This window comes from Lepus europaeus, chromosome 7 (genome assembly GCF_033115175.1).
Source record: "Lepus europaeus isolate LE1 chromosome 7, mLepTim1.pri, whole genome shotgun sequence".
NCBI classification, from domain to species: Eukaryota; Metazoa; Chordata; class Mammalia; order Lagomorpha; family Leporidae; genus Lepus; species Lepus europaeus.
Window position 1 is genome coordinate 124,091,993 of NC_084833.1, and position 25,365 is coordinate 124,117,357.

The window sequence follows — 25,365 nt, forward strand, 5'->3', positions numbered from 1 at the left end:
AGCTCATGAGCAGCAGGGATTCCTGGGCTTTGCTCTAAGACAAGCCAAGGCAGCATGCATGTCCTTGAGGCTCTCCAGTGTCCCCAGGCCTGAATCACAGTCCAGGAAATAGCTTTTCACCTTCCCCCAGGTCCAGAGCAATGATTCAAGTCAAGTGGAGAAAAAAAAAGAGAGAGGGCTGGTCTGTTTCATCTCATTAAAGGTGTCCCTCCTGGAAGGGTGTCTGGGGACTGTTGTATACTGGTTGTCCTGGACACCCTTTCTCTGGTGTCTGTAGGAGGCACCAAGCCAAACCCTGTTTATTGTCATCTGCAGAGAAAGAACTGAATTGAAGCAGGCATCGTGACAGGAGCAGCATGGGTGATACTCTTCCTTGGGATAGGGTTTGTAATTCTTAGGGATACCAGTCTTGGGATAGCACATTCTGGGTCTGGCAGAGTCTGGGGATTCTGTTATGCATGGTTGTATCCGCTGTTGGTTTATCCACTGTTGTCATGGTGCTATATTATTTCCTTTATTTTTATTTATTGACATTTTATTTTCTTGTGCACTGGTGAGTAGAGAGCCCTTGATTGGTGAAGATGCAACCAGGGTATTTTAACTCCTGCTCCAGTGTAAGTGAGTGACTTACTTTAAAACCTGGTAAAAGACACACAAGACAAGATTACTTAAAGACACACACACATACACACACACATACAAAACATACACACGAGGTTTATTAAATAGATATGATAAAGGCCTCTCTCTAGAAAGCCACTTGACTAATTTTTGGCATTAGTATGTCTTTTGCTTTCTTTATAGACCACAAGCAGATTATCCTATTGGAGGAGACTGAGGTTATGTCTGCTATGGTTTTCCTAGATGGGGGGAACCCTCCTATTTAGGTAAAATGAAATAAGTACTTTGAAGAGAAGGAGCAGGGGATGAAGTGAAATGTGGGAGAGTATCATTGGAAATACTGCAAAGAAGGTGGGATTCGGGGTGGGGGGGATGGAACAACTGGAACGTAAGCCGACCTTTGGTGAGCCCTGAAGAGGAACATTTTAATGGACAAGTGTGGGGTCAGAGTCTTCCTTCAGAGGCTCCAACTTCTCTCGGGCTGTGAGAGTGGATTCCGCGTGTTATCCAGTGGAGCAACAGTGGCAGTGACAGAACAGAAACCGTGATCATGCTACTTTTTAAGAATGCGGTCACACCAAGAGAATAAACACACATTGATGTTGGACTCCAGCTTTGCTTCTTATTCCATCGGGTTGCCTCTGAAAGTCATTTTTTGTTGCAAGCCTCTTCAGAAATATTGTAGGCCGGCGCCGTGGCTTAACAGGCTAATCCTCCGCCTTGCAGTGCCGGCACACCGGGTTCTAGTCCTGGTTGGGGCACCAGATTCTATTCCGGTTGCCCCTCTTCCAGGCCAGCTCTCTACTATGGCCTGGGAAGGCAGTGGAGGATGGCCCAAGTCCTTGGGCCCTGCACCCACGTGGGAGACCAGGAGGAGGCACCTGGGGTCTGGCTTTGGATCAGCGAGATGCGCTGGCCGCAGCGGCCATTGGAGGGTGAACCAACGGCAAAAAGGAAGACCTTTCTCTCTGTCTCTCTCTCTCACTATCCACTCTGCCTGTCAAAAAAAAAAAAAAAAAAGAAATATTGTAACCATTTTTGCCTAATTTGAACCACAATAATGAGAGAAGGAAGGGGCATAAGGAATAAATATTTACTGAGCACTTAGTATGTTTCAGGTGTTAATCTCACATGATCCTCACAATAACCATTTGAGATAGTGTTATCCTAGTTTAAAGACAGGAATTCCAAGGTTTGGGGAAGTTAAGTAAGATTCCCAAGTTTACAAGAAACAGACTCCTCCAGTGTACCCAGGCGTGAGTCTCCCAGGAAGCCAACTCTTCGTTTGCCACTTGATTTACACATTGTCTTTGTATTGGACAGTACTGCAAATCATTGTTTAAGTTCAGCACAGGTGAATTTAGTGCCCTGAGTTTTTGTAAGAAACCTGTCTCTCTTTAGTAAGCCAGACTTTGGAACTAAACATACTCAGGTGGATCATGTTGTGTCAGGCACAGGCTCCATAATCCTGTTCATTGCTTCCAGAGCTTTGTTCTGGCCTCACTGAGCTCTGATCCCCTTCTGAATAGGGTCAGAGCTCTCCAGGAAACAGTGGAACCCCATGGAGAAGCAGACTACATCCCAGTGAAATGTGCCCTACCTGGCCCTGCCACAACTCTAGTTATGCCTCTATTCCAGAAACACGTCTCAGCCACTGAATGCCACCGGGACTCCACCAGGAAACATCAGCTTTTTTTAAAAAAATATTTATTTTATTTATTTGAAAGACAGAGTTACAGAGAGAGGGAGGGACAGAGAGAGAGAGGTCTTCCATCTGCTGGTTCACTCCGCAGATGGCTGCAATGGCTGGAGATGTGCCGATCCGAAGCCAGGAGCTTCTTCTGGGTCTCCCACGTGGGTGCAGGGGCTCAAGGACTTTGGCCACCTTCTTGCTTTCCCAGGAAACAGCAGAGAGCTGAATCAGAAAAGGAGCAGCCAGGACTAGAACCGGTGCCCATATGGAATGCCAGGACTTCAGGCCAGGGCTTTAACCCACTGCGCCATAGTGCCGGCCCCAACATCAGTGTTTTACAATGAAGCACCTGCCAGCCACTCTCCTAGGAATCTCTGCACCTTATAGAATATTCATGGGAGTCTTTCTTCGTAATCTCAGACTGAGTTTCAAAAATTTGCCAGCTGAGAAGAGCAGGTAAGAGGCAGAATCACGTTACAACGCTAAACACAGGAGATCCAGTAGAGGGGTGACAGACTCCTGTTTCTGAAAACTCCACAGTCAGACACAACCCACATTGACCATGTAACCAAAAAGGTGCATCCAATTAGGTAAATTTGCCTGGCCATGTGACCAGCAGCTCAAGAGATAGTGGAGAAAAGAGAGAGTAGGAAAACATTCTCAGTGGACCTGAGAATGTTTTCCTCTTAAATTTCTCTATTTTCTGTTTGGTGCAGAGAGAGAGGCCATCATTATAAAATAACTTATACACACATTTATTAGTGACTTTGGTACAGAAAGAAGGTTTAGGAAAGAAAATATCAATAGAATCATAATAGATTGGTATGCTATTTTACATTTTTATCTATCTTTATGAGATTTGGGGGGGGTAATTTCCATGTGGCAAAGGTTTGAGCAGTTTTAGAGATTTATAAGGAAGATAAAAGTGACGGAAGTCAAAGCATGTTCTTGGGACAACCTCAGCTGATTTCATGTCTCTTGGCATTTGTATACAAGGGTAATTTAAAAAGTTCATGAAACAGTGGAATTAAGAGCTAAGTGTATTTTGGTGTAAATATTTTTTTGAAATCCATGTAGTGTCTTCATAATATTCATTTCCATGAACTTTTTGAAGGGTCATTGTATAAATTTAGTAAATATTACATAAAAACAGTTCTACTTTGCAAAAGCTAAAAATATTAAAAACAGTAGGATGACTGTAACAGAAAAATTGAAGTCCTTAATTCAAACATTGAAAATATTAGTTTTTGGAAACTGTGGTATGTTTTACTAATACGTGTACTCATGTTGGACCTCTCAGTTGCAGAGATGCCCACTTGCTCAGGAGGACGCCCAAAGATCCAGACTCCAGACCAGTTGATGCAAAAAGCACGAGGTTTTTATTGGACGTTTGCGCAAACGGGCCCCCACCTCAGGTGGTGAGGAGCCCTGAGCGGCAGTTTCACACAGGTTATATAGGCAACGAATTAGCATATTCCTAATGCACATGCGTAGGATTGGTCAGTTCAGAGGGACCATTAACATATGGGAGAATGCTGGCGAAGAATGCTGGTGGAGAGTGCTGGTGGAAAATGCAGAGGTGGCACGGGATTGGCTGGTTCGGAGGGACAATTAGCATACTGGAGAATGCTGAGGGAGAGTGCTGAGGTGTTACAGGATTGGCCGGTTGCAGTGACATCATAAGTGCACGCCTAGAGACTCTCTGAAGGGGAGGGGCAGCTCTGCTCTGGGTGTGCCTAGAGATTCTCTGAAGGGGATTGACTTTTCCTTCCCAGAGAATGTCCTGCCTGCTAGACTCTGGGGAACATCTAACCTCTTAAGAAGCCCCTGATATTTGCCCAGGCCTAGTTTCTTGTCCCTCCCCCCATAAGGGTCCTTCACTCAGAATTGTTACTCTGTTGTTTCTGGGAACATTGGGCATGGACTTCCCATACTAGATAAAATATAATCTGTTTCAAGATTTTCCACAGTATTAAGTAACACTTGAAAGCCTGCTGCCCCCTTTAGCCCAATTTTTTATTCACTTTAACCTTCTCTTCACCTGTAAGATTCTGCTCCATTTTTCTTCCCCAGTCCTACCATCCTCTGGCATTCAGAAATCAGAGTAAAGAATTAGCTTACCTTCCCTATAATAAACTATCTGGGTATACTATCATGCTTTTAATCTACCCCAGAAACAAATCACAGTATTTTTTATTTTAGCAAGACATTGCTTTTATGTACTGTATAGTGTGCATCTTGCTTATGTTTTAAGCAGATTTCAGCGCCTTTCTTTCCATTGCATTTGTAATTGGGGACCCAAAAGATATGAGGGCAAACGTGCTTTCAAGATAATTGGACTGCCTCCTCATTCATAAAATAAGAGACACTTCATTTTCCCAATTTTAACGAGTGTTCCTTCTCAAACCTGTCGTGATGGACTCATTGTATAGCTACAGAAATGTATGCGTACCTCTCTTCAACAAGCTTCTTTGCCCTCCCCCCTACACACCAAATTCATTGAAAGAGACCCTTGGGTCCAGTCCAGAGCATCGCTGCATCCATAGCAACAGACTTCAGCTTCCTCTGTTACCATGGTACCGGCTCGGGCAGGCTGGGTGGTCGCTATGGTAACCGAGGGCGGGTCTCAGGGTCCCGGCCGTCCGGGCGCATGCGCGCGGGGACGGCCGGGCGAGCCGAAGCGCGCGGCGCCACCGCGGCCCCTCAGAAGGCTCGTCATGGCGCTGAGGCGGCGGCCCCCTCTCCGGCTCTGCGCCCGGCTGCCCGACTTCTTCCTGCTTCTGCTTCTCAGGGGTGAGTTCGCGCGTTTCCGCCGTGGGACAGTTGGGGTGCAGGAGCGATGCGGACGGAGCGAGCCGAAGCGGGCGGAGCCGTTCGGGGCAGGAATAGCGGTCCCGGCTGCGAGGACTCCGGGGTCCCGGGCCTCCGCGGCGGCGCTTTCCTGAGGGAGGGTCTGTGAGGAGCCGGGGCCGCCAGACCCCGGCCGGGGGCTCGTCCCAGGTCGTGGCTGATTCGAGCCGGTGGGCTAACCCAGGGCGGGGGTCCTGCCTCTCCGGCCAGGTCCGGGCGGGGGTCAGGAACTTGTGGAAAGCCCTGCGGAGCTGCGCCGAGCGGGGAGAGCCGGCGGAGGGGCGAAGCGCAGTTGGCGCCTGAAAAGTCCGAGGCCTCCGGGGTCCGCCGTGCACAAAGGGAGGGGGCCAGGAGCTCCCTTTCGGAGATCCAAGGGCCGGGGGCCCAGTTCAGACCCTTCCCTGTCCCCACCTGGCCGGAAGACCGCAGACCCTCACCCTGGAGGAGCATCAGGTCCGTTTCCACCGGGACGCGGGGCTAACCCGAGAGTTTGGTTCATTTTCGTCCGCGTTGTTCGGAGTTCTCGTTAGATCCGATTTCCCTGGACAGCCGGAGCCGAGCAACACGCGTTTACTGAACGGCGGCGTGCACTGTGCTGGGCGCGCGGCGCTGGGGTCTCAGTCCGCACAACTTGGCGGGGTGTTTTATTAGCCCATTTTCGGAGTCAGATCTTTTCCAAGGCTGCATTCCGACTAAGTCACGGAGAAGACTCAAACTCAGTGTTCGCCCAAAGCAGTACTCCACACTTCCTCCCCTTCCCTTGTAACCTTCCTCAGGTGGCCAAACCCTTGTAGCTGAAAAGTTTGTTCCCACGAAGAGGACACGGTTTGATGGTAAAGGAAATAAGAAGTTGATTAGATGAGGACAATGGCAGGCTTCCTTCTCAGACACCACTGTCCTCTGAATGAAGGTGTTTTGGAAATTTTTAAGGAGGCTTGCAAGGAAGGGAGCTGGCCTGGGGAATCAGCCGGAGAAGCAAACGTCTGGTGTATGTAGCTGTGGTAAGAGTGTCCAGATACCAGGCTTCTCTGTTTCATCACCGTGCTCCACGTGGTCCACAGGTGGTGAGATTAGACCTCACCTGGCCGGGTTACTCTGTGCTGGCTGTCTGCAAAAGAAGCTGCGATCAGGACAAGGCAGTGTGTGCCTTAGGATGTGGGCAAGCAGGGAGCCAGCAGTCCAGCCCCAAAGCATCAGCTAGATGCCCCCTGCATGAGACTCCTGCACAGTGGTCACCAACTTCCCAGCTTTACACTTAATCACAAGACCATTCACTTGTTAATTCCATAAGGAGTTAAAATTGTCAGTTATACCTGATTTTACCAGGACCCTCTTAAGTTCTGAAGTCGTTTTATTCTGTAGTTGTCACTGTCATCCCATGATGTTTTCCAGAAGGTACCGTTTAAAACATGAAGGGACTGTTTGGAAGTGGGGGTGGGCAGATTTAGGAAAACAAAGCATTCTTGTATTTCATGCTCATTCTAGTGGTATGTTTAGGGAGGTGGTAGTCAAAAGGGAGACTTACAGACAGAAGTGTTAGAAACAGGGCTCTGTGGCACAGAGTAAGTTTCAGCTCACTGAGGATGGCCATATACTTCTCCTGACAGTCCTCTCCAAAGCCAGATGTAGTTGGAGACAGAAGCGACAGGAGGCTGTCCAGGGACAAGGGTGTCAGGAATGCCCAGCTCCCACTGTGTTGGTCACACTGACATTGTCCTATTCACAGACTGGAACAGCTCTCTATTGTTGAAAAAGTCTGTTCACATGAAAGTTTGCAGTTTTTATGGCAGAAACATTTGGCAGTTTAGTTCAGGAGTTAAGTTTCAACTTGGTGGTTTGGTAATAAAACTAGAAAATGTTAAGGGCCTCCTAGACCCTTAACTTCTGATTTTGCTTTACTTGTCAAGCTTGTTTAACTGCAGAGCTAGGACGAAGAATCAACATTTTCAAGCTAAGACTAGTGACAAAGAAGATGGCAGGGAATATTGGTCTAATTTGAAGAGATGTAGTAAGTTTTCTTTAATAAGGGTCTCTTTATGTTATTTGCTTAGAGAAACCCACGCCTAAACTTTAATATCCCACAGATCATGATATCATGTCTTTTTAATTTTTATAATTATCCTTTTCAATTACTATTACTATTCAGTAATTTCATTTAAACCACTTTGTTTCCTGGTTAACAGCAAACATTTCTTTAGTAGTTGCCCTTTGTCAGGCTTTGTTGTAAGAATGTAGTATGTACTAGTTCTTATAATCTTGATACCAACTCTGAGAAGTTTTACTTTTATTTTTATTATATTGTGGATGAAGAAACAGAGTACGGAGAAATTCACTGATGTTCCCAGAATGATGTCCTATGTGTCTTTATGTGGAATCTTCACTTATTTGTATTAATCCAATTTGGTTACCTGAATTATTCCATTTTACAGTGGAGTTCTTATTAGGGATCAATTTAACCAAATTATCCAATGCTACAAGCTGTGTGATTTGTATATAAAATAGTCTTTTGTTAAAGTGGTGACAGGTGCAATCCAGCTTTACAAATGTTATGCCATATGTCTTTTTTGAATGATTAGGTAGTAATTACTGTTAGGCTTCCAGATCTTTTGATGTCCTGGAGAGAAGTGCTTCATTTAGAGTTAAAATAGTAACAGTTTGCATTCTTGGGATAAGATAGTTTGTATGCTAGAAGGTGACAAAAATCTGAAAATCAAGATTACCAGGAAATTTTTAAAAGAAAATTTGAATTGTTCCGTTTGCATCTGTTTGGATTCCTTAAATGTATTTTAGAATGGTCAACTCTTTTATGTTGTTTTTATTCTCTTTAATTATCTGAAAATTATAGCCACTGTTAGATTTGCCTGTGTTTTAAAAAAACAAAGAACACCTGTCTTGAAAACACAAAATGCTTCACATCAGCTGCTCATTCCCATATGACTTGTTGATGGGCATCTGTTCTGGAGTGCTTCAGGCTAGGGACACTGAATGGATAGTTACTCAAGATGCTTAAGCATAAGTAATTGGAGTATTACATCCAGACAGAATTATCTACAAAATCCCTGAACTCTATGGAATTTGTTCTTAAGGCAGCCCCATAGAGTTGGCTTAAATCAATCGCTTTGAAAGAAACCAGACTTTCTGAGATGGCCACATACTGTAACACAAGAAGCTATGGATTTAGTACATTCAACTAGCAGCTGTTAGAGATGTGATATTAGCAAATTCCTGCTCTGTAAGTTCCTTGAATTTTTTTAAAGCGCAAGTGGGGTAGGAGAAAGGAAAATCTATGTGAATGAAGTTAGGATAAGTGGAGTTGCTGAACAATACCCTAGTCATGAGTTGGATTCTCTTTTAAGATATGTTTGTAATCAGGTAGTATAAAAATAATGCAATAGGGTTGAATGCAAATTTAAAATTTTTGTATGCACCCTCTGAGTTCTAGCAGTATATGCAAATAGCTTCACTGGTGTATAAAGAGATCCTGGTAAGCACATTCTTTTACACCCAGTTTAGCAAGGACAGTATCCACTATGATACTGTACATGGAGAACTAAAGCCTTAATTTACTCTCTCTTTGCCACTTGTCATGGTATACAGAAAGCTTACTGAGAATTGTTTCCGATGTTCAAGGCATGCTGTAGTATTTCATGACAGTTTTCTTTGTTTTAAAATAGTATCTATTATGTGTTGTATTTACTACTGCTATTGGTGAAGAAACATCAACTAATACAATTAGGACTATATAAACATTTTTCCTTTTGTCTTTAATTTACAGAGTGTTCATAGGCTTCTATGGCTCAGCCTTCTTCTTGCAAATTATTGCCAAAATCAAATTTATACTGTTTCCTGTGTCTGACAACTTCAGTTTTTGATGATTCTTTGTATCTCTAAGCATAGCCCCCACCCCCATTTTTAAGCAAGTTTTTTTTAAAAAAATATTTATTGATTTATTTGAAAGGCAGAGTTAGAGGCAGAGGCAGAGAGAAAGAGAGAGAGAGAGAGAGAGAGAGAGAGTCTTCCATCTGCTGGTTCATTCCCCAGATGGTCACAACAGCCAGAGCTGTGCCAATCCAAAGCCAACAGCCAGTAGTTTCTTTCGGGTCTCCCACGTGGGTGCAGGGGCCCAAGGACTTGGGCCATCCTCCACTGCTATCCCAGGCCATAGCGGAGAGCTGGATCGGAAGTGGAGCAGCTGGGACTTGAATCAGCTCCTGGGTGCTGGCACTGCAGGTGGTAGCTATCCTGCTATGCCACAGTATCTTAGTCTGTAGTTCACTTCAGTGCAACAGACTTATTGAGTATCTTATGTCCCAGGCATAGTTCTTCATGTTAAGGGTGCAAAATGAATAAAGTGTCCTTTACCTTTGAAAAGCCAGAGTGATTGCTTGCTGAATTACATTGGCTTTTAGTTGTTGGGTGTGAATACATTATATCTTCTCAGCTATAATAAAAATTTTTTGGGACTGAAGCTGAATTTACCACTTTCTAGAGGTGACTCTAGTAAATATACAATTTGTCTCTCTGTTACTGAATAGCCAATTATCATTTCTTAAATACCCCTAAAATATATAGGAATTGTTGATGGATCTTAGTCCCAGTGGCCTTAGGAACTTTGGAAAGTCTTAGTTTTTACTATCGCAGTTTCTGTGAAAGAGAATGGTATTTCTTGACCTGGTTAAATTTCAAAATCTTTCAGGGTGGTTGTTTGGTATAGGGCTTACGATGCCACTTGGGAGGCCTACATCTCACTTTGGAATGCCTGGCTTTGAATTCCGTTTTTGCTCCCAATCCAGGCTTCCTTCTTAGGAACACCCTGGAAGCAACAGGTGATAGTTGAAGTAATTGGGTCCCAGCCACCCACATGGGAGACCCAGATTGAGTCTGACTCCTGGCCTTAACCTGGCCCAGTCTTGCCAGTTGGAGGCATTTTGGGAGTGAACCAAAGGATGGGAGATCTCTATCTCTGCTTTTCAAAGAAAATAAATAAATCCTTCCACCATCTATGTTATATAGTTTCAAAAGAAAAACATGGAGAGATGCTTAATTGAAGTGACATAAGCAGGTACTAAGAGCATATACTGTAGGATTAGAGTTATGCAAAATATGGTATACTCTGGTGAAAAATACCTGAAAGAAAATGAACCAAGATGTTGATAGGTGTTATTTCTGAGTGGTAGATCTTTTGGCTTATTGTTTCCTACTTTTTTGTTTTTCTGGCAGATTCTTTTATTCTTTTGCCCATTTTCCAGGTGGTTTTAAATCAGAGTGTTTTTTGTGTAATGAAAAAAATTTGCATTTTGTTTGGTTTTCAGTAGATACAAGAGTGGAATTTTAAATTTGGCACTAGTAATGGGAAAACTTCATTTGTTTAGTTTAATCGCTATCATGTGGATGGTGCCTTTCTCTAGCTTCTTAAGTAATGCCTGCCACGTTGGATGAAGGAGAGGCTGACTTGAAGGGCAGTTGTGTCATCAGGTGTTCTTTGTGACTCATTTGAGAGGTTGGTTGTCACTCGCTTTTGGGTGGAGAAGTTCCTTGTGGCATCCTTAGCAAATGGTTAACTGGAAATTGAAGGAGAGCCACTGAGAGTTTCTGGTCCCACTCTTCTTTTTGGGTAAAAAACCAAAATCTGAGTAATTGCTTTGGTTTGGCTTTCAGAGTTGGCCGCTGTTTATTAAGCACCTGCTTTGTGACAGCCAAGCAAGTCCTGGAGGATCTGTTTTCTTCCTTTTGGGTGATAAGACTACAAGGCCAAATGTACTTCCCTTGTAGACTCTGAAAGATGTTTCCTGAAGCAAGTGTCCCTGTCACTTCTTCCTGTCCCACATGAACTTCCTTGCTGGGTATCGTTCTCTAAGGGAAATATTTAATATCTTTAGAAAGAAGTGCAGCTGTCTGGAGGCTTACAGAGAATGAAGCAAATCCAAAGACATCTGCACTTTTTTTTGGGTGGGTGCTATTTTTTCCTCTAAAGTGTCTCTATTAAGATGCTGAGGGTCCGGTGTTGTGGTGTAAGTAGACTGAACCTCCACCTGTGGTGCCAGCATCCCATATGGGCGATGGTTCCTGTCCTGGCTGCTCCTCTTCCAATCCAGCTCTTTGCCATGGCCTGGGAAGGCAGTGGAAGCAGTGGAAGATGGCCCAAGTCCTTGGGCCCCTGCACCCATGTGAGAGATCCAGAAGAAGCTCCTGGCTCCTGGCTTCAGATGGGCCCGGCCCCTGCCATTTGGTGAGTGAACCAGTGGATGGAAGACCTTTCTCTCTGTCTCTGTAACTGTACCTCTCAAATAAATAAATCAACTTTGAAAAAAAAAGATGTTATGATATTTGATCATTGAATCTGTACTTATTTAGTAGTACCCATTTTTCGTGTCAGTAAAACCTTCCATGGCCAAAAGAGCAAATTTCTTTTTTTTAAGGATTATGTGGTATCTTTTCTTTAAACAGTTTTTTTTTTTTTAAGATTTATTTGTTTATTTGAGAGGCAAAGTTACAGAGAGGGAAAAACAGAGAGGTTTTCCATCGGTTGGTTTACTCCCCAAATGGCCACAGCAACCCGCCAGAACTAGCCAGATCCGAAGCCAGAAGCTAGGAGCCTCATCGGGGTCTCTCACACTCAGGCACTGGGCCATCTTCCACTGCTTTCTTAGGCCATCAGCAGGGAGCTGGATCGGAAGTAGAGCAGCTGAGATCCAGACCAGCACCCATATGGGATTATGGGATGGCAGCACTGCAGGTGGAAGCCCAGCCCACTTTGCCACAGTGCTGCCCCTGTAAATTTAAGATGGTATCTCCCTCAAACAGAAGGAACACACAGTTTAGTTAACAGAACAGCATTTGGTACATTTTATGTATTAAAAAGTGAGAACATTTACTCTGGGTTGGCCTGGAGAGAATTTCAGGAAAGAAGTGGACTTTTAGGAATACTTTTGATTTACATATGGCAGATTTGGGAGGATGGGGATGCTGAAAACCAGAAATGTAGGGGAAATGATATGAACTAAGGCATGGCCTGAGAAACATGTATATTGTATAATTCAGTAGTTTATGATAACAATAGCCACTGTTTATTAAAAGCTGTGGGCCACACGTTGTGCTGGTTACTTTATTTGATGTCTTGATGAGCTTGAGCAGTAGCAGAATGCCACAAACTAAAAAACAGACATTTGCTTCCCACAGTTATGGAGGCTGTTATGTCTAAGATCAAGGTACCAGCATATTTAGTTTTTGGTGAGGGTTCCTGCATGGTGGTGAGAGAGCTCTGTTTCTTCTTAAAAGGACACTAATCCCATGACAGGGGCTTCACACCCATGACCTTATCTAAACCTAATTACCTTCCAAGGCCCCACCTACTAATACCATCACATTAAGGGTTAGGATTTCATTATTTGAATTTTGTAGGGAACATATGCAGTTCAGAGTACTTAGGCTATCTTAATTGGCCTCAGCAATCAATTCTATAGATTTTATTTTGCAGATACTCAGTCTGAGATTTGAGCAGACCAATTACCTGGACCATGGTCACTGGAAAGGCATATTATCCATCACACAGAACATCAAGTAACTAGATTATAAAGCACTTTACGTGCCAGATTAAGAGATTTAGCCTTATTATGTAGGGTCTAGAGATTGATTTGGCAGTTTTAAATAGGGAAATGATAATGACCAAAATGGCTTAGGAATATTCATTTGATATTATAGTCAAGAAGATTGGAGAAGGAAAGTCAAGTAAGAAGCTATTAAAATAGTTGAGAGTAACTTCGTGGCTTAGTTCTCTTGATGTTGAACTAAAGTAGTCCACCCTTATCCATGGGGAATGTGTTTTAAGAACCCCAGTGAATGCCTGAAACCATAGACAGGACTGAAATCTATATATACTTGTACTGTGTTTTCCCCCTATAAACACATGAACAAATTTAATGCATGTTACATTTTTTTTTTTTTTGGACAGGCAGAGTGGACAGTGAGAGAGAGAGAGTCAGAGAGAAAGGTCTTCCTTTTGCTGTTGGTTCACCCTCCAATGGCCGCCGTGGCCGGCGTGCTACGGCCGGCGCACCGTGCTGATCTGAAGCCAGGAGCCAGGTGCTTTTCCTGGTCTCCCATGGGGTGCAGGGCCCAAGCACTTGGGCCATCCTCCACTGCACTCCCTGGCCACAGCAGAGAGCTGGCCTGGAAGAGGGGCAACTGGGACAGAATCCAGCACCCCGACTGGGATTAGAACCTGGTATGCCGGCGCCGCTAGGCGGAGGATTAGCCTATTAAGCCGCGGCGCCGGCCCACATCTTTTTTTTTTTTTTTTTTAAAGATTTATTTATTTATTTGAAATGCAGAGTTACAGAGAGTGAGAGCAGAGAGTGAGCGAGCTTCCATCAACTGGTCCACTCCCCAAAAGACCCCAATGGCCAGGACCAGGCCAGGGAGAAGCCAGCAGCCAGGAGCTTCATCCAGGTCTCCCACATGGGTGGCAGGGACCCACTTGGGCCATCATCTGCTGCCCTTCCAGGTACATTAGCAGGGAGGTGGATCAGAAATGAACCATGGGTCTGGCACTGTGACACAGTGAGTAAAGCTGCAGTCTGTGGTGCCAGCCATCCCTTGTGGGCACCGGCTTGAGATCCTGCTGCTCCACTTCCAGTCCAGCTTCCTGCTGATGTGCTTGGGAAAGCAGCGGAGGATGGCCCAAGTACTTGGGCTCCTGCACCCACGTTGGAAGTCTGAAGAGGTTCCTAGCTTCTGGTTTTGGCTTTTGGCTTTGGATTGGCCTGGCTCTGGCTCTGCCCCTCCACAACTCTGCCTTTTAAATAAATAAATAAATCTTAAAAGAAAAATGGAGGGGCCAGGACTGGAACTGGTGCCCATATGGGATGCCAGCACTATAGGTGGTGGCTTAACCCACTATGCCAAAACACTGGGTCTAACCTTTTACACCTTAACTAAGCACTAATAATGCACTGTGGCTGTAACTTTTGCAATTTTAAGTGTAACAGCAAAATTAGCAGGATTTTTTTTCCTTCTAAACTTTTTCACAGATGAAAGATTTCATTCGTACCATAAATCTTAGCAACTTTAGCATATGATTTTTTTTTCTTTCCTTGTTAAGTCAAGAATCTTTACTGTTTCACTTAAAAGAAACACTTTATGGCTCTATTTTGGCAATCTGAGTTTCCAGTGGCACTGGTCTTGTATTTTGAGGCCAGTATTAAGTAAAATAAAGATGTTTTGATCACAAGCATTGACATACACCAACCATCGATCTGATAATGGGGAGTAAATGGCTCAGGGGTGGGTAGCATATACAGCATGGATATGCTGGACAAAACGATGATTCACATCTGAAGTAGGACAGAGTGGGACAGCATGATCATCATGATCATCACACTACTCAGAGCAGCCTGCAACTTAAAAACATGAAGTGTTTACTTCTGGAAATTTCCATTTAATATTTTTGAACCTTGGTTGACTGTAAGTAACTGAAACCATGGATAAGGGGGCAAGACTTCTGTAGCAACAAGTATGCACATACTAATCTTGTTTTTGAAATATAGGTTTATTGGATATATACTTTTAGATTGGTGGCTGGTTTGATGTAAAACTTAGACTATATGTACTTTTTTTTCTTTAAAGATTTTATTTATTTGAGAGGCAGAGTTACAGACAGAGGGAGAGACAGAGAGAGGTCTTCCAGCTGCTGGTTCACTCCCCAAATGGCTGCAATGGCCAGTGCTGGGCCGATCCAAAGCCAGGCACCAGGAATTTTTTCCAGGTCTCCCAGGTGGGTGCAGGGGCCCAAGGACTTGGACCAACTTCCACTGCTTTCCCAGGCCATAAGCAGAGAGCTGGATTGGAAGAGGAGCAGCCGGAACATGAACCAGCATCCATATGGAATGCTGGCACTGCAGGTGGAGGCTTAGCATACTACACCACAATGTTGGCCTATGTGTACTTTCTGATTTCTGTTATTACAGTTGCAAAGTCTGTAATCAGTCCTGTTTTCAGTCTTTTCTAGGTTGAGTTTTCTCCAGCTGCTTTGAAGATCCTTTGTCTTTGCCACTCTGAAATGTTACTACAATGTATTTAGAGTGATTTTATTTATTTAAAATTGTATTCATTTATATGAGATGGAGAGAGAGCGAGCAAGCACATTCCTTTTCACTGGTTCATTTCTTAAATGCCTGCAATAGTCAGGGTGGGCTGGGTGAGAGCCAGTAGCTGTGAACTCAGTGTGGGACTTCCACATGGTATCAAGAACCCAATCATTTGGGCCATCACTGTTGCCTCCCTGGAAGCTGGAGTCAGGAGCCAGAAATGGGAATTGAGCCCAGGTACTCCATTGTGGAACATGAGTGTCTTAACTGCTAGGTTAAATGCCTGCTCTATGAACTTCTTTTTTATTTTTCTACTTGTTATGTGTTGTACTTTGTGTATCTGTGAATTTGTTTCCTGAGAAGTCTCAGATATCCCTTCAAATACTGCTTAGCTTCTGTGAATTCTTCTGGGACTGTGATTAAACATTTTCAGTCATCCTGTCTTCTAGGATTGCTAACTTTTTTGTCATCATTTCATATTCTTGCTTCTCTGTGCAGCTTTGCTTAACCTGTTCCTTCTTTTGATTAACACAAGAGTCATATGGCCTCCTGTAAGTGTTCATATTATTAGGTAATGTTTTTCTGTTTCAATCTAAAATATAATAATTTGTTATTTTGTTTGGTGTGTACATCCATAGGAGGTTCTGATAAGTCTGGGGGCAGGGATTGTGTGACTGTTTGCTAAGAATCATTGCTTTAAGGATGGGATTGTGTCACTTTGTAAATCTACCCAGTCCTACAGCTATAATTTCTGTCCTTGGATCAGTTTGTCTGAGAAGCAGCCATCTGTCAACAGAGACAATGGCAACTAAAAATGTGGAGTTCTACAGCTCTTCTGTAGTAGATAGCCACCTGAATCTGCAGCTGCTTGCTTTGCTAGTAGGAGCGATAGGGGAAGACATTCAGAGCCAGAGTGCAGAGATAACCCTGCTTTTCAGCTATACTCTGAGGTTCCAGTCCACAAGACGTGAAAAGCTGCTTCACTGAAAGGCTCAACCTTATGTGCTAGAGGTCAAAACCACCTACTGCATCTCTGGAAGGCCCCATTGTTTGCAGCCGTTCTGATACTTTCCTGGGGGAAGGAAGGAGCACAGCATCGTGGGTGGTAGGCATTCTGGATTCATTTCCCAGCTTTGCATGTGATTCGTTTTTTGAACCTTGGGGAAATAATACTGGTTTTAATCCAAATCACTTGAAAGTAATTTAAACCCCACCTCTCTCATACTGCCACCAAAACATCCACATTGCTTCCATTATAACACTAAGCCCCTTAGGTATGTTGTGTTTTATGTACAAATAAATGATTTTATAGGTTCACAAGATAATTTTTTAACTGATTAATTGAATCAGTTTATATTAGTTGCAGTTGCATTTGAAGAATTTGAAAACACAGTCAATGAAAATCTCTGTCATCTGAAAGTTTAGACATAAAATGTGTCTAGAAGAGCCAGGTAAGCTTTTTTTTTTTTTTTTTTTTTTTTTTAAGATTTATTTATTTATTTGAAAGGCAAAGTTGCAGAGAGGCAGATGCAGAGAGAGAGAGAGAGAGAGAGAGAGAGAGAGAGAGAGAATCTTCCATCCACTGGTTCTCTCCCCAGAAGGCTGTAATGGCCAGAGCTACGCCGATCTGAAGCCAGGAGCCAGGAGCTTCTTCTGGGTCTTCCATGTGGGTGCAGGGGCCCAAGGACTTGGGTCATCTTCTACTGCTTTCCCAGGACCATTTGAGATGCCAGTGCTGTAGACCGGGGCTTTAACCTACTGTGCCACAGCATCGGCCCCAAGCCAGGTAAACTTGATTTTGAAGCTCTGTCCACCTGAGAAGTTGAGAAATTTCATCTTTCAGAGCCTTAGGTTTTTCCCTGTGTAACCAGCCTCACCTGCTAGATTTAGTGTTTTAAGAGTTCCTGTGTTTGTTTACCGTGGGAAAAAAACTGCACACCTATTTGGTTGGGTTGGTATTCTCAATTCAGTCTGATTTCTTAGCATTAGATAATTAAGTTTTGCTTTGACCATATTTGATCCTGCTTTTAAATTCACTGGTAATAAAGAATGAGATTGAAACCTTAGCTGTGAGTCTTAGCACAGTAACACTAGGTATTTCAGTATCTGTTTACCAGACGCTGTTTAAGACCTTGAGGGAATATCAGAAGCCTATATTTTGAGCATTTTATAGGAAACAATGAAAGTCATGGACCCTCTCTACCAAAAAGTACTTCTATTTTTTTTTTGTGTGTGTGTGTGTGTGTATGAACAATTTTGGGGAGTTATGACTCCATTGAAGACCATTTTCTATCTCAGGTTGAGGAACCTGCTGCAGGGCGCAGGGTCCCTGTGGGGACACATACCTAGGGCATCTTCTGAAATAAACACCAGCCCCATGTGGAGTTCAGTAGTGGTATACAGCAGTACTATTTTATTTTTGTTATTTCCATTAATTCTGTTGAAGCTTGACTTTTCTGTTAGACTTTGAATGATTGGTGAGTGTTAGTGTCAAACATTTGGTCAAATTCTTTATGCATTTCCAGATTATTCTTTGGAGGTAGATCAGAGTAGAGATTTTGAGTTGAAAAACCATATTTGCTTGTAATTTTGGAGATTGCTTAATTCTGTAGTTTCCACTGTGTTTCATCATGGTCATATGACTCTGGAAGGTGTGCAGAGTTAAGTTGTAGGAAAAATGGACAACAAATGCTGAGATGAAGTTATTGCTGGAATTCCTCTTTTGTCTACCTCTGGTGTCCATTTTCAACCTCTTTTTCTGTCTCTTTTTCTGCTTTGCTGTGTCTCTAATCTAAGCAGTAGTGGTAAGAGGCTGTTTCATAACTGATGAAGGATTTGGACCTCATCAAAGCCAGAATAAATATTTTCCCCTGCTATTACCCTGCGGCTAATATCCCACATGCTGTTTGCGAATTATAACAAACTATTCCTGAGAGTGAGTTCAGAGGTAACTTTTTTGAGGAATTTGTTTTGTGTTTGATTCTCTCGTGAACTCACAGATTTTACTTTCTGCGCTGTTCTTGTCAAGTACAGGTCTTATGTGCAGAGCAGATAAAATCAGTAAAACTTGATTGTTTCTGTTATATGTGAGCAGCAGCTTTCAGCACACATTTTTTAATAATGATTTTTTTTATTTGACAGGTAGAGTTATAGACAGTGAGAGAGACAGAGAGAAAGATCTTCCTTCCGTTGGTTCACTCCCCAAATAGCTGATCTGAAGCCAGGAGCCAGGTGCTCCCTCCTGGTCTCCCATGCAGGTGCAGGGGCCCAAGGACCTGGGCCATTCTCTACTGCTTTCCCAGGCCATAGTAGAGAGCTGGATTGGAAGAGGAGCAGCTGGGACTAGAACCGGCGCTCATACAGGATGTTGGAGCCATAGGCGGAGGATTAACCAAGTGAGCCACAGCACTGGCCCCAGCACATATATTTTTAAAGCTCTTCTGGTGTAACCCCGAGGAAGAGAATTAGCTGGCATTGAGAGGCTGCAGTTTCAAGCCCCCTGACTTGCTTTTCTCTTTATCGCACATGTACTGCCATATAGTTGTGACCTGCTTGATTGCAAAGGCTCGGTTTCTAATAGAAATCTTTTTCCCATCAGGGGAGAGATCACCGGATTTGGCTGTCTGGATGCAAAACCAGGTTATTCTTTGTGTTCACTTTTTCCATAAAGGAGTGTGGAGATGGAGTTGAATTCTAAAAAAGTGTTGTTTTTTTTTTTTTCTCCTTTTGAGGTTATGACTGTGTAGTAAGGAGAAAAGAACATAAGATGCTGAGACTTTGATTTTCTACTGTGGGGGCTGTAGGATGTGTAGCATGGTCCTTGGCTCTAGAACTGCTCCATCCCTGTCTCTGAATACCCAGTGCATTGCCACTTTTCTTGTTATTGTGGCCTATCCATCCCATATTCAGGGCATTTTCTTCTTTTTTTATTTATCTGCTGCTCATTCTCCACCATCCAGCTTTGCTGACTTCTCTGTAAAGCTTTTTTCTATAGATTTCTAGTCTGAGATGATCTTTTCCTCTTCTGAATTCCTATTTAGGAGGAACTAGACTGAACTTGAATCTCAGCTCTGCTGTATGACTTGTCAAAGTCAGTTGCTTATCTATAATAGAGAATTAACAACGTTTAACTTTGTGTGGTTGTTTTGCCAAACACTGTATATAAAGCACCTGTTAAAGTATTTTAATAATAACAAAAATAACTCGAATATAGTAAACTTAAACTTAAGTAAGTTATGTGAACTACTTAGCAGAGTGCCTGGGAGAATAGTCAACTTTTGGGGCTGGGTGTTGTGGCATAGCAATAAAGCCACTGCCTGTGACCCTGGCATCCCAAATGGGTGCTGGTTTGAGCCCCAGTTGCTCCATTTCTGATCAAGCTACCTGCTAATGCACCTGGGAAAGCAGTGTAGGATGGCCCAAGCCATTTGAGACCCTGCATCCATGTGGGAGACCAGGAAGAGTCTCCTGGCTCCTGGCTGTGGTCTGGCCCACACCTGGATGTTGCAGCCATTTAGGGAGTGAACCAGCTGATGGAAGACATCTCTCTCTCTGGCTCTCTCTCTCTCTCTCCCTCTTTTCTCTCTCTCTCCCCTTCTCTGCTGCTCTGCCTTTCAAACAAATAAATATATCTTTTACAAAAAAATAAAGTTTCTGTCACATGTAAATTCTGAGATTATGGGGCATTTCATGTTTTCTTGTACAATGACTAATCTTAAATAAACTTTGATATGAGAACTGGCACTCTGATAATGGCATGCCAGTTGCTTAACCCAGCATACCATAATGCTGACCCCACAAATGAAAGTTTAGATAGAGGTTTTCCAAAATTTAACAACACTTCTTAAAATTGCATGATTTGCAATAATAAAAATTGTATTTTCCCTTGATATTACCAATAATTATGGAGTAGAAGGAAATCTTCTTAAACTATTTTATTACATATTTTGATTAACCTTGCTAAAGGAAAGTCTTAATTATTCTGTAATTTCCTAGATCATTATTATAAAATCATTGGTATATGAAAAAGGTGATCAAAGATCCTAAAATATATGGGAAAGACTATAGAATACCTAGGAATTAATAAAGTTCCTAGATTTAGGGTTATTTGTATTGCCAGCTTTTAAAATTTGTATATTTTTGGTAATATCTCTTTTCTTTTTAAGATTTATTTATTTATTTGGAAGTCAGAGTTACACACAGAGAGGAGAGGCAGAGAGAGAGAGAGATATGTCTTCCATCCACTGGTTCATTTTCCAAATGGCCACAATGGCCCAAGCTGTGCTGATCCAAAGCCAGGAACCAGGAGCTTCTTCTAGGTCTCCCACGCAGGTGCAGGAGCCCAAGGACTTGGGGCATCTTCTACTGCTCTCCCAGGCCATAGTAGAGAGCTGGATCAGAAGTGGAGCAGCCAGGTCTCGAACCAGCGCCCATATGGGATGCTGCCACTGCAGGCGCTGCTTAACCTGCTACGCCACAGCGCCAGCCTGGTAATTTCTGTTTTTTGTTTTTAATAAATATTCATTTTGCACCTAATTTTGTGTTCATAATTTTGAGTTTGCTTTCCTAGTGAAGGTCTCAGTATTCAATGAGCTTCAGGTTCCACTATGACTATTTCAATCAAAATCTTCCTTGAATCCTACCCTTTATATTATGTTAAGCTGTTAATTTGAATCTTTAATGGCAATATATATTTAATGTTATGTATTTTGACTCTTTAAATCTTGACTCTTTATATGGTTTGTGACCTGAGGACAGAAACCTTGTCTTTGGCCTAGGATTATGTTTAGAACATAATAGCTATGCCCAAATTCATTGTCTTCACAGTGTGTTGCAGAAGGGAGTTTTTGTTCTCTAGTTATGAGCTTGGGAAAGGAGGTAAGCACTTCACTGCAATGTTTCTGTTCAGTCATTACAGCCTTAAGGGATGGGAAGCCATGGACTAGTTTATGTGTTTGGTTTTTTTGTGGAAAATCTTTTTAAAGATTTATTTGAAAGAGTTACTGAGAGAGAACATACACACACGCAGAGAGAGAGAGAGAGAGATCTTTCCACCCACTGGTTCACGCCTCAGGTGCCTGCAATGGCTAGGGATGGGGCAGGCCAAAACTTAAGAGCCAGGAACTTCTTCCAAGTCTCCCATGTGGGTGGCAGGGCACAAACACTTGGGCCATCTTCTGCTGCTTTTTTTGGGTTATTAGCATGGAGCTGCATCAGAAGTAGATGCAGCTGGGGATGCCTGCATTGCAGGTGGCAGCTTTACATGCTACACGATAACGCTAACCCTGGCTTTTTTTTTTTTTTTTTTTTTTTTTTGCCAGGCAGAGTTAGACAGTGAGAGAGAGACAGAGAGAGACGGAGAGAGAGTTATAGACTGTAAGAGAGAGACAGAGAGAAGAAAGGTCTTCCGTTGGTTCACTCCCCTAATGGCTGCTATGGCCGGCGCTGGGCTGATCTGAAGCCAGTAGCCGGGTGCTTCCTCCTGGTCTCCCATGCGGGTGCAGGGACCCAAGCACTTGGGCCATCCTCCACTGCCCTCCCAGGCTACAGCAGAGAGCTGGAGTGGAAGAGGAGCAACCGGGACTAGTACCTGGCACCCCAACCAGGAGTAGAACCTAGGGTGCTGGTGCTGCAGGTGGAGGATTAGCCAAGTGAGCCATGGCGCTGGCCTTTGTTTTTAATTATTTATTTTATTTGAAAGGGACAGAGAGAGAAAGAGAAAGAAATAACTCCCATCTGCTGGTTCACTCACCAAATTCCCATAATAGCCAGGCTTGAGTTGGGCCGATGCCAGAAGCCTGAAACTCCATCCTAGCAGGGACCCAACTACCTGAGTCATCACTTACTGCCTCCCAGGATGTGCATTAGCGAAAGCTGGAATTGAGAATGGAACGAGTACTTGAATCCAACACTCTAATATCGGATGCTGTGTCCCGAGCAATGTCTTTTTTTTTTCCTAAAGATTTATTTATTTATTTGAAAGGCAGAGTTATAGAGAGGCAGAGAGAGAGAGAGAGAGAGAGGACTTCATTCCGCTGGTTCACTCCCCAGATGGCTGCACCAGCTGGAGCTGTGCCAATCTGAAGCCAGGAACCAGAAGCTTTTTCTGGGTTTCCCTTGTGGGTGCAAGGACCCAAGGACTTGGGCCATCTTCTGCTTTCCCAGACCAGAGAAGAGAGCTGGATCAGAAGAGAAGCAGCTGGGACTTGAACTGACGCCTTTGTGGGATGCTGGCATTGCAGGTGGTATCTTTACCTGCTACGCCACAGCACCGGCCCCACCCAAGCAATGCCTTAGCCACTGCACCAAATGCCTGCCCAATTTGTGTGTTTCTTAATCTTTATTTTAAAAAAGTTTGGAATTAGAAGACCTGGAGTTAGAGTTCCACTCTAGCCTCTGATTCTTTTTAGTTTTGAGTTGATAATAATAATCTCCTAAAATATCTGAATCCTGTTCTGTTAACATATAGAGGAAAGTATTAAACCCACTTTGCAGGATTACAAAGACCCAGTGAGGTTGTATATGGAAGTGATGTATAAGTTATAAGGTGTTTTACAAATGGAAAATATTATTGTCCACTTTGCTCTATTCCCACTGGATTCTTACCCTTCATCAATCCTCAGGTTTTCCAAAACTTTAGTTACAATCCTCACTTAAAGAACTTTTTTTTTTTTTTTTGAAAGAGTTACAGAGAGAGAGGGAGAGACAGAGACAGAGATCTTCCATCTGGGGTACACTGCCCAGGTGGTTGCAATGGCCAGAGCTGGGCCTGGCTGAAGCCAGGAGCCAGGAGTTTCTCCCAAGTGGGTGGCAGGGTCCTATCTTCTGCTTTCCCAGGGCATTATCAGGGAGCTGGATCAGAAGCGGTCAGGACAAGAACCAGCACCCAGATGGGATGCCAGTGTCACAGGCAGTGGCTTTACCACTATGGTACAACGCCAGCCTGAAGGACCTTTTATAAAAGCAGACCTTATGGCTTATTTTGATGAGATAGCAAGTTTTAAAATTTGTTTTCCTATGTTGGAAAAATATTTTATCTAAAGTACAGATTGTTGTATTGAGTTTTTCAAAAAAACAAAAATTTAGTTTTAAGTTTCATGAATAAAGAATAAAAATTTCTCTTTGACATTCTTGGATTTAAAAGATGGTTCAGTGATATTTGTAGAAAAGATTATGTCTCTTATGCCTGGGAGAAATTTTCATGCTTTTACTAGCATCTTGGAATAATAAGAGGTTTTAGTGGAAATTCCAGCATATTTTTAAATAAAGGGGCTGCCAGTATAAATCAGTGAGTTTACATTACAAACAAACAGCCTATTAAGTAAATAGCTATTAAGAATGGATGAGTTCAGGGGAAGAAAAAGGCATATGAACAAGGCAGGCGTCATGTTCCAAGGCTGGCTGCACCTGAGAGTTTTAGTACTGCCTTTCCACACTGTCAGTGGAAAGAAGCAACAGAAATCACATGTTCTGAGATTCTGATGCTGTATAGTGTTAGGGTGCTGAGTGAACGCTTTTCTTTGGTGTATTAGGGGAAAATATGGGAGAGTATGAAAGAAAACACTCTTAACAAATAAAATACCTCTGCTTAAGATCCAAAGCATGTGTAGTTTTCAAGAAATGCTGAAACAAACCACACTCTTGGGCATTTTAATCAAGCACTAGGTGTTAGCGACATTTTGGGCTGGGTAGCCTTTTGTCACTGGGGGCTATACTATGAATCCCACGAGTGCAGGGATCCAAGGACTTGGGCCATTTTCTACTGCAGGCAGTGGCTTTACCTGCTATGCCACAGCATTGGTGCCAATAAATAGGTCTTTTTTAAAAAAGGATTTTTCCGGGGCTGGTACTGTGGTGCGGGGGTTAAGCTGCTGTCTGCAGTGCTGGCATCACATATGGGCGCCGGTTCAAGTCCTGGCCCCTCCACTTCTGATCCAGCTCCCTGCTAATGTGCCTGAAAAAGCAGCAGAGGATGGCCCAAGTGCTTGGGCCCCTGCACCCACATGGGAGACCTGGAGGAAGCTCCTGGCTTCTGCTGGCTCAGCCCTGGCTGTTACAGCCGTTTGGGGAGTGAACCAGTGGATTGAATATCTCTGTCTCTCTCTCTAATCTCTCTCTCTCTCTCTTTCTTTCTCTCTCTCTGTAACTCTGACTTTCAAACAAATAAAATAAATTTTTATAAAAGGATTTTTCCTTGTTTTCCAATATATAGAAATTCATGTTTTCCTTAGGAACGTGAAGGGAAAGATATGAAAAAGGAAAACTAGATAAGACACACCAAGGTGGGTAAAATTGGTTGTGAGAAAAGAAACTGAATTTAAGGTAGGAAAGCTTAAAACTATTAGGTAAATACTTTGCTTCAGAGTCATTGTAAGTCATCTGAGCAACTGGATTGTGGCGTGCTTTCAAGCTCTTTGCCTTGAGCCTCTCTAGGTTTCAGCGTTATGTAGTTATAACCCTTTCTCTGACCGTTGTGTAACAAAGCCTTGTATCTTTTGAAAACTGACTATTGCAGTGTTGAGAAAACCTCTTAATGCTTGGCTTTGAAGGTGCTTTGTTTTATCTGTTGAAATCTTTGAATTTAGATATAGTTAGCTTGTTACATAATATAATTCTGAACATGTGTGAATTAACATTATGAAAGAAGTTTCAAACTCAGGGGTTTGCAGACTAAGACAAACTATAGAACACAACATTATACATTTAGAGTAGTTATAATCCATGGTTATGTTTACTTGCTGCATTTCCATTCCTCCTCCTGGTAAGTACATTATAAAATCTCTTAGGCTGAAGTATTGGCTAGCTTTTCTTAGAGGTTTTGTTTTTCTCTTTGGGCATCAGTATTCTTAGAGGCATTTTTCATTAGAAGTGTGACAGGACTGGCCAGCGCTGTGGCTCACTAGGCTAATTCTCTGCCTGTGGCGTCGGCTCCCCAGGTTCTAGTCCCAGTTGGGGCGCCGGTTCTGTCCCAGTTGCTCCTCTTCCAGTCCAGCTCTCTGCTGTGGCCCGGGAAGGCAGTAGAGGATGGCTCAAGTGCTTGTGCCCTGCATGGGAGACCAGGAGGAAGCACCTGGCTCCTGGCTTCGGATCGGCGCAGTGCACCAGCCATAGCGGCCA

At 43.3% G+C, this 25,365-nt stretch overlaps 1 protein-coding gene across 1 annotated transcript in view; it reads left to right on the top strand.

Annotated features, from left to right (window-relative positions):
- The first annotated feature begins 4,994 nt into the window (after positions 1-4,994).
- JAM3 (junctional adhesion molecule 3) overlaps positions 4,995-25,365 on the top strand; it is a 63,730-nt gene continuing 43,359 nt past the window's right edge. The window contains exon 1 of the mRNA XM_062197369.1: positions 4,995-5,107. Coding sequence (XP_062053353.1) covers positions 5,032-5,107 — 76 coding nt within the window. The 5' untranslated portion in view covers positions 4,995-5,031. The remainder of the gene's footprint in view (positions 5,108-25,365) is intronic.